The sequence below is a fragment of the Mycteria americana genome, chromosome 7 (genome assembly GCF_035582795.1).
Source record: "Mycteria americana isolate JAX WOST 10 ecotype Jacksonville Zoo and Gardens chromosome 7, USCA_MyAme_1.0, whole genome shotgun sequence".
Classification (NCBI taxonomy): Eukaryota; Metazoa; Chordata; class Aves; order Ciconiiformes; family Ciconiidae; genus Mycteria; species Mycteria americana.
This window is the reverse complement of record NC_134371.1, coordinates 18,499,986-18,520,243: the sequence shown is the minus strand read 5'-3', so window position 1 is coordinate 18,520,243 and position 20,258 is coordinate 18,499,986. Positions and strand designations below refer to the sequence as shown.

Here is a 20,258-nt window from a genome sequence, read left to right as displayed (position 1 = left end):
TCGGTCTCTTCTCCCAAGTAACTAGTGATAGGATGAGAGGAAATGGCCTCAAGTTGTGCCAGGGGAGGTTTAGACTGGATATTAGGAAAAATTTCTTTACTGAAAGGGTTGTCAAGCATTGGAACAGGCTGCCCAGAGAGGTGGTGGAGTCACCACCCCTGGAGGAGTTCAAAAAACGTGTAGACGTGGCACTTCAGGACATGGTTTAGTAGGCATGGAGGTGTTGGGTTGATGGTTGGACTAGATGATCTTAGAGGTCTTTTCCAACCTTAATGATTCTATGATTCTATGCATGGACAGAAACAGAAAACAAATTCAATTAAGCATATGACTTTTTATAATTAGGCATTGCATTATTACAGCAAGTAACTCTAAATCTAGTATTTCATTTTAAAAATAGACCAAAAGATTAATGTTTCTTAGAAAATCATTGTTTGCTATTTCTCTGACTTTCATTTATATAACTGTCTGAACCTGAGCAGAGCTAGTATAAAATTCTTACCAGTTAGCCCTCTGCATTTGCAAAAGTGTGAATAAATACTTAGTGTTCATAAGGGAGTGGAAATCTTTTAGGCATCTCTTGCCTGGAAAAGAGGAAGAGCAAGAACACAGGGGGGTGTCACTGTGTCTCTTACAATGCAAGTACCTACATCCATGGGAAAATATACCTGGTGACATCTGTAGGTAGCACCATTCACACCATTCTCTTGAGTTAATTTCCTTTATATGGCATAGTATATTGTTCTTGCATTTATCCCACACCTGTACCCTCTTCTGTCACCTCCAGAAGGCTGGCACAATTCTGAATGAAGCCATTTTAACTTTCAGGGAAACTCAATGTTAATTCTGTAGCTTGGACAGACAAAAGGTGCCATAAAGAATAGCTGTCAACACCATTTCAGTCAAGCATTACTTCAAGTGGTGAAAGGCTTTGAGGGGCGAAACATAGGAAAAAACCTTGAGTCTCTTTGAAAGGGCTTCTGGATATGTTAGTTCTGTTCCTTTTCCTCTGACAGCTTTGGGGCAGCTGCAGTGGTTAATTCCTCCCTTTCCTGTTGACCAAGTGCAAGCACAATCTGTTTTAGTAATGATTTTATCCTGTTTATGCTCTTTGTCCATGCTTTTCAATCTCAGAGCTTTGTTAGTAGGCCAGTTTCTTCCAAGTGTTTTGTTTTCTGATTAATGTACACCAACATGTTGCTATTGCAATGTTTAGTAGAATGACTTATGAAGAAAAAAAAATTTCATTTTTCTTCTATACACAAGCATTACTTGAAGCTAAACATAACTAATTAATTTTGACATGTGTTTTATTAGAGTTCTTCTTTACCAAACCTACGTGTTGGCCTATATGATTCATTCAAGGTGTTCTGACAGTTACATTTTACAGAGTGGAAAGATACAGCAAGGCTGAATGACACACTGAATACATGTCCTTATGATGGGAGTTCCTCATGATGAATGTTTCTGTGATTCATGTTTTTATAAAGAATGCCAAAGCGATGGCTATGGATATATCAGTTGTCATAACTTGTGGTTCAGTTAACAATAATGGAGTAACTGTTTAAAAAAACAGCTATTGTGCAGGAATGTTCAGTTATGTTTGCTTTGCAGGACTTCATGTAAGCATGACATGGGATGTGCTAGACATGTCTCGTGACTTTTGAATCACTGGGGTAAAAGGTCTACTGCAAGTAAGAACAGATTTGTTGTTAATCAATCCTGTCTGCAAGCATTCCTACAGTAATATATACTATTCTGACTGAACGCCCTGTGAACAGCGGTGAAAGCTTTCTTTTAACTACATTGCTCGCCTGCAGTGCTTAGTTACATGTCAGTCTACGGAAATGCATTGATGGAACTACAAAGAGATAAATTGTTCCAATATCCTGGACTTCTCAGCAGGATATAGAGCAGAGCATATCGCCATAGTGGTTGCATCCGAGAGCTTGAGCTTGCTTCTGACATCATCAGCCTGTAAGTCAGAAGTTGCTTTAGTAATATGAAAGCGGAGAAAAAGAAGTCATGTTGCATGCTGCATTGAGTCAGTTCAGTCAAACTGTTAGGAACTGCTTCTCTAGATCAAATGACAGTAGAGCTATTTCTTGATAGAAGGGGATGATCAGAGTGGAACTGGTGAGATAATGTCTGCAACAATACTAAACAGGGAGGCCCCTAAAGCATTCCTCTTTGTGCACTTCCTTGTATGAAGGAATTACATTCATAGTAAGAAGTATGGATAGTTTTTGTCATTATCAGTAATAATAACATCATGATCATAAAGAAGTACCACTAGTACCAGTTACCAATTTAGCCTGTTCCTCTAATAAACTGGAGAGAGATGCCTGATTTACAAACAAACCAAAAAGAATTTTGCTTCTATTCCCAAAACATAATACCAACAGGATATCATGAACAACAGGAGGAAACTCTCTGTTGAACTCGTACAGAAGGACAGTTGACAGAATCGTAATCTCAAATATGGTATCTGGCCTGTAAATCTGTTTTATTCTATCCTAATTATGCAAGAACTGTGAAGCTGCTTTGAAAACAGTCATTAGGCAAAGAAGTTTATTCTGATGAATACAGGAAATTGTTCTTTTTGTTCTTTTCAAGGTATCTGTTTCCTCCCTTCCTCCAGACTGACTTCTATACTATCCCGCATTAGGACTTGATATATTAATGCATTTCTGCTAACAGAAAAGAGACCATTTTTGACCACAAAACCATGATGGAGTTGATAAAAACAGAGCTACCATGAAAATGTAATGAGAGATCAGCAATTAACCAGTAGGACTGGTGTCCAAAAAGATGAAAAATATGAAATCAACATATATTGAAAATTAGGCTATAGCTTAAGGAATATTTTCTTAGGCAAAGAGGGGCTGATTTTTAGCTCACATCAGTTCCTTAGTACAATTACTGTACATGTCTGTAAATAAACTGTATCACTGGTGCAGGCTATTTTAATCAGCATCCACATAGAAATAAATATTCATCCTAATATTAAGTAAGGTTTGAGGAGACCAATTTAAATATCTTGCTGCCCAGAGTGAAGGCAAAGACTTAATTCTGGATATTTGATTAAGACAGCTAAGCTGTGCTGCCAACGCTACGTACAAGTATGTAAACTTTTGCGTTCCCACGCTAACATACTGAAAGTGAGAAATGATAGTGCTGAACTCTGGAACCTAGCATCAAACTAATGAGCTGTCAGAGCACCCTTGCATAAAAAAATTAAAGTTTAAGGTGTTGCATTAAAAAGGATGAACTCTGAGAGGCTGTGAAAAAGTTGTGTAATTACTAGATATTTGTGCATCTATTGATACCCAGATCTGGTTTTATTTAATAAATACTAAAAGCAGCAATATTCTCAGCACTCTTTTAAGAAATGTGGGCAGCTATTTTCTATAGCTGTATTGCACAACTGCATCTTTTCATCCTACACAGAGGAAGAAATTAGAAAACGTGCTCTGTACTAAATGGTAAGGATACTCTGTATGCTGTTTAAAATAATATGATAATGATACGCTGCCTGATACAACCTAAGAATCAGTAGTTTCTCATGCTTTCATCTTAGTATAAGACATCCCATAATGAGAATTCTTCTCGTTAAATCAAGCAATGGATAAATATTCAAATACTGGTTTTCCTGAATTCCCCCCCCAAGGTGATTTTTCTCATTTCTGCAGCTCTGTGGTGAACACATTTTTGCTTCTCTCCCCATCTTTCTATGTCAATACTGAATCAAAATGTTATATTCTTTTTGACGTGACTGAAAATGTGGTGACAGATGCCGGATGAAAAGTCTTGTAATTCATGAACTCATAATCCTAATCCAGGATCTACTACCCATGAGAACTAAAACAGAGTATGTACTCTTATATCCGGTCCTTCTAAAGACTCTTAGGTTACACTGGTTCCAGGCAGGGAAAGGAATAAAGAAATGGATAATCTCTTCAGAATTTTCCATATGCCTGGTACAGAGAATAGTGGATCAAGTGTTTTAAACAAAGAAAGGAAGGAAACTTTGATTTCTTGCCAAGAGATTGAAACCTCCTGATCTCTTACCAAGCTAGTTTATTTTGCTGCCAACAAACAGTTTCCTTACCTTAAACAGCTCCTTTTCATCTGCGAAACTAACAACAGTGAGGAAAGCAGGCTCTGCAGAATGGCAACACTGTAAGAATCTGCTCTAGTTAACATAGGGACTGATTCACATTCAAATTTAAATATGGACCAGAAAACACACACAGTTCCAGGTGTGGGGTGTCCTCAGATGGTTCCTAACCAAATTTTACCTTTTTTTCTCCAAGTACATGAAAGTTGCTGGCTTCGTGAATGTTGATCTCCTACTACACAAAAATTATTTAACTGCCTTTGCTGTTGAATAAAATATGACCCTGATTTTCAGGATTCCATATATTCTGGTTTTTTAAAAAAAAATGTTGAGATTTACCAAATTTAAGAAACTGAGCCTCTTTGAAGTGAACTGAATGCGTCAGTTCTGAAACTTGGCCTCCCTCAAAACTGGTGAGTTAGTTATGATGCAGTTTACACAGTATCCTTAGTGTTTATACTAGTGATTTCAGAGCAGTCTCTAAGCAGATGTGGAACACAAGTTCTTAGATATTTTACATATCTTTTTTCAGTGAGAAGGAGAAGATGAAGATGTTTGGTAAGTCTGAAGTCAAAGGCTGGCCATGGATACCATACGACGAGGTTTTTAGTTTTATCATGCTAATAAACTCAAGAGCAGATATGTGATGAAATTATCTTCTGTGTAGCAATAGAGCATAAATCCTGTGCACCCCTTCCGCCTTTTGTCCCAATTACATTTAGGCAAGGCTAACTAATTGAGGGATTAATCAGCTACAGGTATCTGTTTAGTCCTTAGTTTAGAACTAAAATAGAGGGAAAGTTTTTAATTTGAGAATTATAAATTAAAACAATAATGGAAATCATTACTTTTGAGGGGAGGAAGTTGTAGTTAGTGAGCTGTGTTAGCAAACGTCTTCCAGTTTTTTTCTGGATGGACACAGGGATAATTTGTTATTCTGAGATCCATGGAACAGCCACTGCTCCAGACTATAAAGTGTTGTTCTGAAATTACCATGATCTTGACATTATCTGAAAATAAACATTTTTAAAATCAGTTTAAGACAGGATATACGGGGCTTTAAATCTTCATTTTAATCAGGAATGGCAGCAAATGCATTAATTGTGTTTGTTCCTGCAATCTTCCGGTAAGGAAAAAAATAGACTCATTCTGTAAAAGCTATTATTTTAAATGAACAATGATTTTTTTTTTGTTTTTTTTTTTTTACAATAGCAAGAGAGGAAATGCTGTTTGAATCTTTTTTTTTTTCCTTGCAAATACATTCTAATTTATAGTAAACTAAGTGAACAATCCTCTATTAATTTGGTTTTTCCTTTATATAGCTAGCAGATGGCAGTTAATGCTTCTACCAGCAGAACTGGTAAATAAGGGAATGAAGAAATAATGTTTCAGACTTTGACATATATCTTTGGGTCACCTAGATGATGTGAAAATACTTGGACTGTTTAGAATAAGTTAATTTCTTTTCCAACAATAAGTGAAAAAAACTTACGTAGCCTACAACCGTAAAGCTAGAACTACGCCGTCTAACTTAACAGTGCATGCTAAGCTAACTGCAAGGAAGTGTTGTGTATGCATCTCTAGAGGGATGGTTTATTTGCCAATTTCTCAGTTGCTCAATGTACAATTTAAAGATTATTGCATAGCCCTTTGTATAATTTTCTGTTTCTTCTGAAATCATAAATGTTTTTGTCAACTTAAAGGGCTTTTATTTCATTAAAGAAGCAAAGCAATGGGAGGGAGATGCAGAAGGAGACCCTTGAACAGCTTGAGAGCACAGTATATGTGCTCAGTAGAACTCAATTAAAAAATCTTTTTATTACAAGAGTCTCTGTGGTCAGAGATGCTTATCTGTGTAATTCTAAGTGATACCCTAAGGATTTTTTTAAGGCTATTCTGCGGCTTCAAGTTTGGACAGCAGCGTTTTTATTTACTTTGTGCTTAATGTCAACCCTTTTTAGAGCAGGAAAAAGTCTTATGAAAGAGAAAGTTAGAAAAAAATATTTTTAACTGTACAGCAGGAAATGTCTTTAGGATTGCACATACCCTTATGAAAAAATTGTAGTCCCTCTTCTCTTATTTGAGCAACAGCCATGAGCTCTAGTGAAGGAACACTTCATATTTCCAGATGCCAAAGAATTTATTCTGAAATAAGTTGTTTAAAAACAAAACAAGAATTGTACTGAACCCAACACTACTTGACTCAAACTGCACACAAACTTACAAAAGTGAATAACATGAAAGAAGGATTTTTTTTTTTAATTAATAGGAATCTTGATCAGCTAATTGTCTCCAGAAACTGATTAATTATGTATGATTTGACCCAAAAGAAGTGGAAATCATATGTCTAGGAAACAGCAGAGTATGTATGTCACAATGGGATTTTATCTTTGTTGGTATTACAGAAACCAACTTAGAAAATAAGATATTCTAATTTTTTTCAGAGTTTACAATTCTAGCATTAAAAACAGGGAAAGTTTCTGTATGGTTAACAATGGAGATCATATCTGAGTATTCAAGACATCTGTTGTTGGGAATTTATCTCCTGGGTTTAGATTTTAAATGAACCTTGCTGCATTTATCCTGCTACTAAACTGCTGTTGAAGAACAACTCAGATAACAGAGGAGGTACTAAAATAGAAAAGAAAAAACTGCAGCTGAAGAATTATGGCTAAATTAATTTCAGGAATTAAATTTACTCTTGTCAGGAATGTATCTCATAATACATCTCGTATAATTTTTAGCTGATTTTTATATTTATTCTTATGTATAATTTTCATATAATGTATCATATATATATTTATCACTTTTAGCTGACAGACCCGTGAGTCACCAAAGGCTTTAAAGTAGACCTACGCAGTCTTTTTTTAAAGTGAACTTGCTGAAAGAAACCAAGAGCTTTCTATCTCTAAAGTGAGATGGTATTAGCACACAAAATAGCAAACAAGAGCAAGAGAGTTCTTGACAAGAAAGCTGAGGCTTATCAAAGGAGTCTAATCAAAAAGTTTGCAAATAACCTCCTGCCCAGTGTGCCTTACAGGATGAATCCCTCTACTCAATTTTGCCTTCCATTTGGGCAACTTTCAGCAGCCTCCTAATCTGTACATAATTTACACAGCTCCCCATTAGGTTCCTATAGAAACACACGTTATTTCTAGGTCTGGTTCTGAGCCTTTTCCCTGTTGCAAGCAAACCCTTTTGTTTGTTTCCGCTTTCCTGCCTGCTATTCCCTGCTTGCTGCGCCTCTGCCTGCCCTCCCCACCCTCTGCTCCAGAGCTGCTTCTCCAGAAAGGTCGGTGCTTCTCCAGGCAGCTCCCCTCTCCTCAGAAGGCTGCAACCAGAATAAGGGAAAAGGTAGTCTACCACTCTGCTCTCTATACAATTCAGATAATATATACACGTAGAATCTGTGCATAAGCCAGAAGCAAATTAGTAAAAGAAATACAATCTTTGTCTCATCATTAACTCTTCAGTGTTATTTTTGCATCTGCATGTTAATCACAGGGTAAGAAATCTGCCCCAAATGTAATTAAAATGGAAAGACGACGATGATAAAAATAGAATACTCACAGCTTTGTAAATAAATGCAATGCAGGAAATTCAAATAAAATTACGATTTTTACACAAAGATACAAACTTTTTCAAAGTTAATGGCTGAGGATTGCAAATGAGGTTTTGTGTCTTTCCATTATAGAAATGGCACTAATGGCAAAACCTGAATCCCCACTGGCTTCCCCTAAATCCAGAACTTCTTAGGTGTGTGTTCAAGAACGCTGTTTAACAATAATTACTGACAGTTCCTCATACCACATAAACAATTCCTCCTCCCATCTAAACACAGAGTTTCCAATTTGTGGCTTATTTGTCTCCCAGTTTACTTAAGGGTATGTATATGTAGATCAGTGTATGTAGATAAGATGAACTGGGTTTGTGTATCTTGATAATTTGAATTCTTAATGATTAAGTGAAGAGGCCTAATTTAATATAAAAATTTGAAATTAAGCCTCCCTCTAAGAATGTTTAAAAATACAGAACGCATATTTACAAGACATGTATTATAGCTGCCCTACCTAGACTTCACTGTGGGTATTGACGTAATGACTTAGGATACTAACAAAAAATCTGCTCTCATTGAGATCACCTCAACCACTTGATAATTACCAAAGGGGAGGGATCAGATATAATTGTACTTCAGGGTCAAACTTAAGGCAGATGTTTAGTATTTCCTGGTGTAGTATTTATTTGAACACTGTTTGGGGCAATATATAATGGATTTGAGAAATCTGCTGTATAGCATACATTGTGTTAAGCATATGGATTAATTGCCTGCTGTCCTCCGAAACAACCTATGCAAATAACCATTTCCTTTTCAGTGACCTCAGTGTTTTAAATGTGATGAACTGCATTTTTCTGCTATAGTTACACAGGGCAACAGCAGTCATTCCTCTCAAATGTTGGTTAATGACCTTTAAGAACCTTGTTAATAACCTTTTTCTCTGTGCCAAATTTCAGTAGTCCAACTTGACATGAAGTGCAAGGATAGTAGCTTTACAGCAGCCTTAACACTATAGGTGTGTTCACTGGAGTGACCAACTATACTTAGTATGTGTTTAAATGCTAAGAACACAGCACTAGTCTTCGTAGCACATAAGAAGTACAGTTCATTCATCAGTTTCATAAATAATCTTCCACACAGGGAAACTGCACTGTGATTTCTGCCAGAAATCACAACCAGATTTGTTCCTTAGGATGACTGTACTTTGTTTTATTCATATTATGGACTTACTCAAAAAAAATCCATTTCTGTGGCCCCAAATTTGTTAACAAATAGATCTCTTAAGATATGATCGATATGTCTTCAGACTGAATTTTAGAATGTGCAATTATGTTTGCACAAATCTATGCAGATGGGCTTTTATTATAAATGATCTTCTCTTTCTTCTGTTAGCAAACAATTTAGCAAATAAATAAAAAATGAAGATTGATGGTATTAGAACAACAAAGTATCCCTTACAATTACAGCAGCAGAGAACTGCAATAAAAAGGGTGTAGAACATTTCAGTCTATTTTTTAATACTTGGGGTTTTTTGTAGTTTAAGATTTTATTTTCTCATAGGCTCTGTGATTATAGCTGACCACATTTTGACAGCATTTTCTTTCAGTTTTTCAGTGGACTAAATCCTGCTCCTCCTACTCAAATACTTCCATTCCTGTATGGGAAGTATCTTATTCCTGTATACGTAGTATCTCCCCCTGCACAAGGGAACAGCACTGGGAGAAGACACAGCAGTTTTACTTATTATGTGAGCACTTGAGTGTGGATTTTTGTTGTTTTTATCTGCAGTATGAATCTGAAAAAAACTTTCCATGAGCCACTATGTATTTAAAAATTTGTATTTTACCATCATCTGGTAGTAACCACTGTTGCCCTTAAAGTATATAGAGATCAGTTAAATGTACTGGCTTATGTATAGTTTTCTTTCAAAGGATTGCATCTGGCAGTAGGAGGTAGAATGAACATTTTTAGATTGTATTATGATTAGGGAGCAATGGAAAGGGAGGCCTGTTATATGTGTTTGTCCAAATGTGACAGAAATTGAAAAATACAATTTAAAAATAATTTAAAACCTTTATTGGTGGCACCTTTGGGAAAATCCAATAGCATTTACTGGGAATGAAACCTGCAGGAGCTTGCAGAATCAAAAGAAATGGGCATATGGGTCCTATGTAGCTCTGATCCTCTTTTATATTATTCCTATAATATTTGTTTATAAAACTATATTATAGACTACAAAGTGTATCTACTGGTCTTTCAAAGCCACAGATAGGTAAAAATCAACAAAAATAAGTTGCGAAGAGGTTATAATTTTGTTTAAAATTACTTAATAATTTGCTGTAAGGGTAGTATAATCTTACAAAAAATGCTGTAAAAAAGTCAGACCAAAAATAGAGTTATGGTGGAATTCCCACACATTCAGACTAGAAAAAAAATGCTGACTGTCATTTTCCATTTTCAAAAGTTCTCTTTTTTCCAACTTCCTCTTTCAAAACCATATAAATAAATAGATTGACTGCATAACATAAAAAGTTGACTTTATCTCAATTTGTAAGCCTTGTGACTTTGTGTGGGCATTCCACAACTGTACTTACTATAGGGATACTCCCTACGAATGAATCTATCAAGAACAGATGGATGTAGGACTTCACTGAAAAAACGCTGAGCATCTTCAATATCATTTGTGATTAATGAGAGATGAAGGTGGCTAACCTTTTAACAAATCTCGCTCTCATGGAGTGGCAGAAATATTCACAAAGAGTTAGTAAATAACCTCAGATGGATATATTGGTCTAGAGCTGTTCCTGTATACCAGCTGGTTAAATATTTTTATAACTTCAGTTCGATGCCACCATCGCTAAGGTGTATGTATGTAATACACACTATTTGGATTAGGAAGTAAAATGAAACATACCCAAAACAAGTAGGCTACAATATATTTTTTAACAGTTTTTAACAGAATGGTTTATATAATACAGTGAACTTTCTGCTAAACAGTACATAAAAGCTAGCTTGCTGTATTTTTTTTTTTAGCTAATGTATGCTCAGAAGGACTAATAATAGGCCTTATGAGTCACAAGCATTCATTAAGTAAGCCACCAGAGTTTTAAAAACATAACAGTTGAGATCTAGTCTGTTTGAAGTGAACAAGTAAATTAATGTTTTAAGAAAATAGTGACTCTCTTAAAAACACTATGATAATATGCTTTAAATATTTAAGATCCTTCATTCTATGCAAAACCAGCATGTTAATTACTGGATTAGCAAAAATGTCTGTCAAGACCAAACTTGAACCCATCTTCTAGGTTTTGAAATGCATTTGGAACGCTTGACTCCCTCACAATGGTCCCAAGGGAAAATGCGTTAGTCTCACCCGTGTTCGTTTACTCAAGAAGGCACAGTTTAGGCATAGCATTTGGTTTTCAAGGAAGAGCTGCTTTTTACTTTAGTTATCCAGCTGGCTTGATACGGGTACAATTAAATCAAATGATTTGTTCAAGATCACTAAGGGAATCAGTGACTCGACTGGGAGAAGAAAGTTGGACTGGGAAAACTGAAAATGCTAGTTCCCATCGCAGAACAATTTCTCAGTAGCATTTAAGTAAATTAGAGGGGCAACCTATTGTATTTCACAGTCATCTGCACAAACTACCAGCGTTGTATAGGCTAAATTTACATCAGTAGGGAAATGTAGATGCAGAAGGAAAACTGAATGGAAAAAAAAAATTAACACTTTCATATGATAGATATCTAAACAGACATACCAGATAAAGAACAGGAAAATTTAAATGAAAATTTGTCTTCCAAAGCTTTTTGGTTTTGTAGGTATCACTTTTAGGGGAAAAGTTTGGCTGTTTAATGAGTCTTTTTTCCTTGTCTTTAGTAATTTATTAACCAACCTATATGAACTGTAGTTCTAGGATTTTTCTAATTTACAGGTGTTCAAAGTTCCTTTGTAGGTTTTTTTTTTGCTTAATTATCTTTTCCCATTTTTTAACAACCTAGAGACATATCAGTACTATCATGAGACCATCATGTTGGTATAATACCACTGCTTTTATCAATAAGATTAGATCACTGCAAAAGACTTTTGCCTGTTGCATGCATTGGCTACTGATAACTGGTTACTGATAAGAGTAGTAAGTTGTCATCTTCTATGATAACAGAAGGCAATGACATATGCACATTGGCTCATAATTGGCATCACAAAATTTGGTGGTAAAGGAATAGTGAAATTTAGCATTTTCTAATGTAGTTTCAGGGGCAGGACATGGTGCTCCAGGACGGACAGAGACTCCTGCAATTGCTTTCTACCCTCTCCTTCCTTCCAAACCCTACTTCACTTCTCCAGGCCTTTCATTCCCTCCAACATTATTTTTTTCAACAGTTTTCTGTCTTCATAGACAGACTCTTCATTTCAGCCTCAGTCTCCTGGCATAGCCAGTGCTGGCTTTCTCCTTGGCTTGCTGCCTGAGTCCCCTACTGAACTCAGGATGTGGTTCTGCCAATCTAGTTGTGGGCTGCTGCTGAAAGGGGTAATCCCATTCCTCCTACTGTCTGCCCTGGTCTCCCTTGTGAGCCGAGTCAGGGAACTAAACTTGTATGATTCATTTTCTTTCAGTTCAGCTGTCTGAATCAGGTCATCATGGGGTAAAATGAACACCAATGCTAAAAATCACAACTAGAGTCGGAAGGGACAGTGGAATAGGGAGAGGAGGGACCATCTCTTTCAGCAGCACTTCACAATTAACATGAGTTTCATCATTAAACTTCATTTTCGGCCCCAAACTCCTCACCCTGCCTTTCCTGTTCTTCATCTTCCCTCTTTAGCCACTCTTCCTAATGGCTTCCCATTTGCCTCTGCCCTTTCTGCTCCCATCCCAGAGTTACCCATCAGCTAATGCCAGCTGTCTTGCCCAGCTCCTTTTTCTGCCTCAGTCCTTGTACTTCACTGGTCTCTCGTAGACAGACCTTGTCAGTAACAGTGCCTGTGGTTCCTCACTCAATTGCTGTTTACAAAATATTAGCTCAAAATGGGAGAAAAATGCTTCAGCAATTAAGACAGATACCTTATTTTTATAAACTCTTCTCAAACAAGCTCTTTTACTTGTCCATGAAAAAATTCTGAAGCTTAACTCTGCATGTGTTATAAAATGGATAAAAATCCTAATAGTTATGAAGTAAAATTCCTACAAATTGAGCTTTCCTCACTTCAAGCCCTTTGTATTGAAAATAAGCAGTGAAATAGTTTTCAACAATAGTTAGAGGCTCTTTTTCCTACTGTAAACAAATGCTGAATATCTGGGCAAAAGTCCCTTCTGCGTAATGCAAGTCAACTCCCATTGACTTAACAGGAGTTGTCGTGCTATATGTGAGAGCAGAATCTTGTCTCTGTGAATAAAGGAGTTTTTTCAAGAGTGAGGGGGCTCTGCACAATGAATGCATTTTTTACCAGCCCTTTCTGATTCATTGGCAAACTACCAAACACAAGAACTGTTTCTGTAGTCTTTCTACTCTCACAATGACAGACATTTTCTTTTTCATTTTTAGTGGGAAGTCTTTTGTATTTTTTTTTCCTCATGAAAATGTGTCTCTTATGTTTCTTGGTATTTTGTACAATGAAGTAGAAAGTATTTCTCAGTCATAATATTTTTAAGTTGGTCCTTCCTGAGTTTATCATGTATCTTCTAATTCCAGTTTAAAACTTAGCTGAAGACAAAGAAGCAGATTTGCATCTAACTTATGCATACGTCTCTTGCAATTCAAAAGCTGCTTTGAAACTAGACTGGGCAGACCCCTGTGGAAGTTACAGCAGCCCCAGGGAGCTATCCAAGTGTTGCCAAAATTGTGTCTTGCTGTGGTCCACCCTAGACCCAAACTAGAAAAGAAGGGGGTGGCTTTCTAGTCTTTAGGAATCCTCCAATGGGCCAAAGTGAAATTCCCTTTAGCAAGACAAAAGAAATTTAGCTTGTGCTAAAGAACTGCCCTCTGTAGAGTTTCTGTACTGTAAACTACAGCAGTCTTGCTTCCTATCATATTTTATTTTTTTTCCCAGAGTTCTGCATGACAATTTAAAAAAATAACTTAGCAGGTGTCTTTATACAATTAATATTGTAAAAGTTTGGAATTTTTTTGTGTTGTATGGTTTACATTTTTATCATCATCATACATTATTTTCTGGATAGTGAGTCAAGGTGGTTTTCTTCCTGTTGTGCTTTGGAAAACACATATTACTAATTACACCATTACAAAGATCAGCCATGCAGATAAAACTGCCTTTCCAGAGAAACACAAAATTGTAAGCTGAGGACCATTCCTAGTGCTGAATGGTCTGTGACGTGATGAGTCCAAACCTGACAATCGTCAGACATCCATATTCAGAACCACCAGTGTCACTTGTTCATTTCTCTCTGTGAAACCAACTCAAATATTTCAGTAACCATCTCACCAAACATGTGCAAAATCCCTGTGGACAGCAGAGACAATTGGTCTTGCTTTCTGGATGGTGTCTGCAAGTAGAGAATGCTGTTATTTGACGGTAAGCAAAATCTTGCTGCCTATCTGCACACAATTGGATTTCTTCCAAAGCTGAATTCAAATCTGTCTTTAAAAAGTATATCTAATCTCATGTTTAAAACCCAAGCAAAGGTGTACCTGCTATCTCTCCTGATATGAACTATTTAAATATTTAATTGCCCTCACAGTCAGGAAATGTCAACATTAGGTTTGTCCAGCTACAGTTTCCAGCAAATGGATACTATTGCCTTTGTCAGTAAGGTTGAAAAGGTCATACTATCAAGATCTCTTTTCTATATTTAAGTACCTATTCAAAGTAATTTAGTCTCTTGTCAGGTTTTTTCTTTCAGAAGTTGAATAAGCTGAAATGTGGAAGCTTCATATTGCAAGTTAGTTTGTTTTCTGCTCCCTGGATCATTTTTCAGTACTCTTTGAACTATCACTAATATTTCCATTTTCCTGCTAGTGTAAATACTGGAAGTGGGTGCAGGTTTTTTTGTACTGTTTCTTCACCAATGTGCACACAGAGATCTTCTTTCTAGAAGACAAGTTTTTATGCACACTAGATTGCATTAGTTCTTTTTGCCACAGCATTGCCTGTGCTTTGCTTAACAAATGAACACGCCGATCTTTCTATCCTTTCTAAACATTATCACCGAAGACTTTATACAACCACCTAGACTGCTAACACAAAATACCTTCAGCTTAGGAATCAGCATCCTGAAGGATGCCACTAGAAACACATCAACGCATTGATATTTTGCCACTGACAATTACATTTTGAAATGTCAGTGGTTTTTAGTCCAGTTATTTCTATGTAAATCAGGTGTTTTGAATCAAAATGACTTGTGGCACTAAATCAATAGCTTGGAGAAATCCAAGTTTAAAATGGAATTGCAGTTAGTTTTATCAGCTGAACATTTAATTATTTAAAAAAAAAAGATGTTTGTTCCTACTCATCAGGGCCCTGAGTGCACTAATAGGCCTTAATTGCCCTCACCAGTCTGACTTGACCCTCGCCCCCCATGGCCCCAGAGCCCCATTTCACTCAACCGGTGCCGCTGTACCCCCAGCTGTACCTATGCCTGGCCGTGGTCCCTGCCAACCTGGACCCCAACTGCAGGGCTGATGTCCAGGCCTGGGCTCTTGTCTGCCCCTCTGCTGTCCCCAGGCCTGCCCCGTTCCCTGGCTGGGGGCAGTGGGACGGGCCCTGCCTGCGAGGCCATGTCCCGCTGCCCCCACCCCGTGGGGTCCTCTGTGGCTCCTGGCCCCCAGGGAGCCGCTGGCCTGCACTGTGCCCTGACGCTGTCTTGCGTAAAAGATAACGTAGGTCGGGAAGGGATGTAGGCTGTCAAACGCTGTGCTGTGATTGCAGCTAATTGTATAGCAGATCATGCTGTCGCCATTCATTACTTTTTATTAACAAAGACTGGAATATAGGTGGACCTTTCCATTATTTCACCTGGGATCAGTGTATAGCTAATGGGTTTGTATGTCCACGAGTCAAAATATTTACCCTTTTGCATCTGGGAAACGGTTTGATTTTCAGTGGGGATGAGGATCCACCCCTCCATCCAAGTCAGGCTGGGCTGCATGAGACTGCTGATTTTGAAAACGAGCATAATAGTTATTATAGTCAAACTGAGCCTCTGAACTCACTGGAGCAGAGCGCAAAAAGATTCCTGTGTTTCATGATGAGCAGACTGAAGAGTTTCAGTGGTTGCTGGATAATACTAGTTCCTCTAATACTTTGCTTTACGTTTTCTTTAATGTTTTTTAAATATGAATATATTTAAATGTTGAAATTTCATTGCATAATGTAGGGCATGGTCATTCCTTAGAGGCAATCTGATTTTTTTTAATCTGGATTAACTCCCCCAGTCTTTGTATCTAGTAAACTTCAGTGTTACTGAATCAATATGGTGCCCCATCCAAAAAGGTGGCTATAGGCACATTGTGCTGATGTATTATTCCTTAAGAGTGCAGGATATCTATTTGAATAAACTGGGAAAAATAATTCAGCAAAGCTGTTGTTAGAATGGAATGACATTCAGTCTTTTGCTTGGTGACATTTAGAAGAAAAAAGAAAAATGGAAATGGCTTATTTTTGGTCTGAAATGGAATATATTAGCTGATCAGCGTGACACACAGTAAGTAGTGATATGTTATTTTCTGCTGTTATTTTAGAGCAAATAGAATGGTTTAGATGATGTACTGTAACAGAAGAGACTATTGGAATCAGACATTCAGGAGGCAAATAGGTTTATTCTAGTTTATGCTTCACATTTACTGCTTTGTGGCATGAATAATGCTGCAACCATCATAAAGATTTAAACTAACCATGCTGATAGATACTTAATTCCTCTTGTTTAAGACATCTCTTATATTGTTGCTCTTACATTTTTAAGATGTAATCTGTCTTAGCTTTTTCACTTGGGTTTGATCTCTGGCTTATTAACTAAGTAGCTCTCCTGTTACACTTGAGTTTTGCAAAGTCCCTAATTAATGGTCCATTAATTACTCGGCTGAGCAATATATGAGGGAGAATACGTTAGAGCTGACCCACAAGACTGAGTGATGGGGCTGGTGGTGTGCAGTGGCTGGCACTGCTCCATTTAGCAATGGGGAAAGAGGGAATTTAAGGGGGTAAGTTCTTGATCCATGCCAGAGAGTAAATGGAGTCTGTTCCTCTGGTGTCAGCTGAGAGATGGAGAATATTTTTGTGCTGTTCTTACTTTGATTTTTAGGAGTGTGATAGCAAACTAGTTTTTGAGGTCTTCTGCTCAAAGAAATCATATTATCAATACTCCTTCTATAGCATTTTTACACATATGTGTTCTTTTACCAAGGGTTTCAAGACGGTGGCACAATTAAAGGAAGTTCCGAGATGGGAATTACACTTGTTAACCTTTTCTGTCTGCTGATATTTTTCTAACACAGTTCTGCTTCAGTAACAGCTCCTGTGAGCAGCATCTCTCAGCCTACACAAGCACTCCTATACGGTCAGGCATCCGTTCAATGCTGTAAAAACACAGCGCTGTCACAAACTAATTGATTACAGGGCTAGGAGGGAAAAAAGTGGGATCGTTTCACCATTTAAAGGTTGCCCAGAGGAAGCACGGGACTCGGCGCGCAGCTGCGCTGCACAGGGCTCTCCCCACGCGTGGCCGGCAGGCGGCTGAGGCGAGACCCCCGGGCGGAGCTGTCCGCTGGCCGGGCCGGGAGAAGGCAGCGGGGCGGGGGGGGAGGGGAGCGCAGGTGCCATTTAGGGCGCGATGTGCTCCGCAGCACCTCTCTCTCTCCAGAGATGGCGATGTCTCGCCGCTGCCGGCCGTAGCCGCACGCTGCCGGCCCGCGGCATCTCAGAAACGCTGCCGAGGCGCCCCCTTCTCCACCCTGCTTCCCCGCCTCTCCCCCGCCCCCCGAGGCGGGGAGTGAGACCGGCGGGCGCCTGCAGACCCCGCGCGCCCCCGGCCCCAACGGCCGCCGCGCGCGGAGCCGGAGCGGCAGTGAGGCACGGCCGCGTGCCAGCGCGCATGCAGCGCTGGCCGCCAGGGGGCAGGCGCGCGGCGGGCGGGGATTGGCCGCCGAGGGCGGAATGATGTCGCGGTGAGTCCCGCCTCGCCGCGGAGGTGGGGAGGGAAGGTCCCTGCGTGACTGGTCCCCCGCCCGCTCTCCCGCCGGGCGCCGCGGCGGCAGTTACTTAGCGGTTGGGAGCGGGCGCTCGCTGCGGCTTTCTCTGCCTGGGAGGCTCTGCCGCCGGTGTGCGCGACGCAGCCGCTTCTCGCCTCGCCATGTCCAAGGAAGCGAAGAAGCCCTTCCGCCAGAGCATGGCCGAGTGGCGGCAGTTTGTCTACAACCCCAACAGCGGCGAGTTCCTGGGGCGCACGGCTAAGAGCTGGGGTAAGGGATGCGGCGGCGGGGGGGGGGGGGGGGGCCGCGAGCCGCGAGCCGCCGCCGGCGAAGGCGAGGGACGGTGGGGGACGGGGACGAGGCCGAGCGCGGGGCGGGGGGGGGCGGCAGCGGGAGGGCACCCGCGGTGATGCGGAGGCGCGGAGCGGGATGCGGGGGCCGCGGCGGCCAGGTGAGGCGGCCCGCGAGGCCGCGGCGCACGCGCCCCGGTAACCGTTACAACCGCTACCGATCTAAAAATAGCTCCGGCCGTGACAGCGTGGGGGGAGAGGGGGCGCCTCCCAGAGCAGGTGGGGGTCGGGGGAGGAAGAGGAGTTTCTGGGAGCGCGTCCCGAGCTGACTCACCCTCCCGCCTCAGTACGCAAATGCAGCAAATTGGGCCCGCAGGCTCCTCCTCCGCCTGATCCGCGGAGGGACGGGGGGGGGGGGGGGGGAGTGGGGGGACTCCAGGGGCCGCCTCGGTGCGGCTGTGACGGGCTTCCGCCGTGGAGGTGTGGGGCCGGCTCCCGCCCCGCTCTTATCTTTCCCAGTTGATGGCAGCCTGTGTGCGTATCGATGCAGCCGCTCTTCTCCATCCATGCCTTACCGTCCCCCCGCTCTCCAGCATCGCAGGAAATCGAGAATGAATGAGCGCGAATCGCCTTTGTACTTCTAGACGTTAGCTGCAGATCAGAGAGGGGAAAAAAAAACCCAAACCCAAAAAGTTTATGAGCCCCGATTCCAGACAGTCTACAAAAGAATGATCGTTGTGTGTCGTTGCGCTAAATTTGTTCCAACGTAGGGCTTCTGGGTCTTTTATTTTTCTTAAATGAAGCTTTTAAATGAAGGTTCTCCAGTAAAGCTTGTGAAGGCAGTGTTTGTTTTCCTACTTTCAGGTAGTCTTCCCATTGCTTTCCTCTGAGCTGGAAAGCATGTTATCATAATCTTGTTGCTTCCAATAAAAATATTTGGATTTTCTGAGTATGTTTTCTCATATTAAACAGTTGTATAAATGCTTAATATTAGGATGTTTCTTCAGTCCTCATGGGACATATTTACTGACTTCAGAAAATGCTGCGTCTCCTCCCAAAACTTGGATGTAGTTGGGATACTTAATAGTTGTGCTTACAAAACCAACAAGAATCTCAGCGTGGCGTAAAGGAACAGGCCAGTACATCCTTGGCCTTGACACAATCTCAATGAATACTAATGTTGAAATAGTGAGGAGGAGCCTTAAGCAGACTATGCATGGGGTGTGCTTTCTTTGCGGTGCCAGTATTTCCTGTCTATCAAGAGAGGGCCCTAGCTCTGACATGAGTTCTCCTCCATTCAGATGGAAATAAGAGCTCGGGAGCTACTCTGCCAGTTGAATAGCAAAGGAGAGGAAATTTCCACTATGCTGTTGTCTTAGTGATCTTTCTGTACAGGCAGGTTTCCTGAAGTGCGTGGGCTGGATGAATGGGTGTATGGATTGCAGAAGTCTGTCTGTGTCACGAATCCCATGAGCGCAAATACTGTGGGCACATTAGAAATAGCTTGTAACTTTTTCAAAAAAGTGAAATTGAAACAACCTTCTCTGTTTAAACCTATCTAGTAGGATAAGTCACTTACAATGTTACTAGTCTGTGCTAGTCCAAGGCAAATAGATAACACTTGAAATTGATGGTACTTAGTTGGTAATTGAGTTTCTACGGCCAGCTCCCTTGATCAAAGATGTTTTTCAATACTGAGAAAGTATATATAGGCTTAGATAGCAGTTTGAATAATTTTACTTAATTAATAAGTTTTCTTAAATGGTTTAGGTGATTGGTATGTGGTTAGTGCTATATACCTTTTCCTTAGCCGGACATTAAGAGGTGACTGTATAGCAGCACTCTAAATTGTCAGTGTATTTTTTCATCAATATTTATTTGTCCCGGCATTTTGTGATTAACATATTGTGCTTATTTAATTTAATTATATGTATTAAGTAAATTATAGTCTTTGATTGTTTTGGGAGGTGATGTGTGGCTTTCTGTTTGTTTTTTATTTTTTAATTGCAGAACACTAATTGAGTGGCTCTGTTGGCACAGGAGAATATGCAGGATTTGGTGTCACTTCTGCCCTTGCAGTACTGATGTGAGCTTAGAGCAGTCTCACTGACTATTGTTCCTTTTCTGTTGCCAGCCTTCCCTC

General features: G+C 39.9%; 1 protein-coding gene and 1 long non-coding RNA gene across 4 annotated transcripts in view; one reads left to right on the top strand and one right to left on the bottom strand.

Annotated features, from left to right (window-relative positions):
- LOC142412302 (uncharacterized) lies at positions 1-18,514 on the bottom strand. Of its 2 annotated transcripts, none has more exons than XR_012776453.1 (4): positions 18,450-18,514; positions 6,167-6,265; positions 4,969-5,130; positions 1-1,975 (listed from the first exon to the last, which is right to left on the bottom strand). It is a non-coding gene; the product is annotated as an uncharacterized LOC142412302 (long non-coding RNA). The 2 variants fall into 2 exon arrangements; XR_012776454.1 differs by lacking the exon at positions 18,450-18,514 and adding an exon at positions 14,125-14,281.
- ATP1B3 (ATPase Na+/K+ transporting subunit beta 3) overlaps positions 17,803-20,258 on the top strand; it is a 50,036-nt gene continuing 47,580 nt past the window's right edge. Inside the window, exon 1 of one of the 2 annotated variants that reach the window (XM_075507253.1) lies at positions 17,803-18,095. In XM_075507253.1, coding sequence (XP_075363368.1) covers positions 17,987-18,095 — 109 coding nt within the window. In that variant the 5' untranslated portion in view covers positions 17,803-17,986. The remainder of the gene's footprint in view (positions 18,096-20,258) is intronic. The other variant, XM_075507252.1, reaches the window with a different exon arrangement.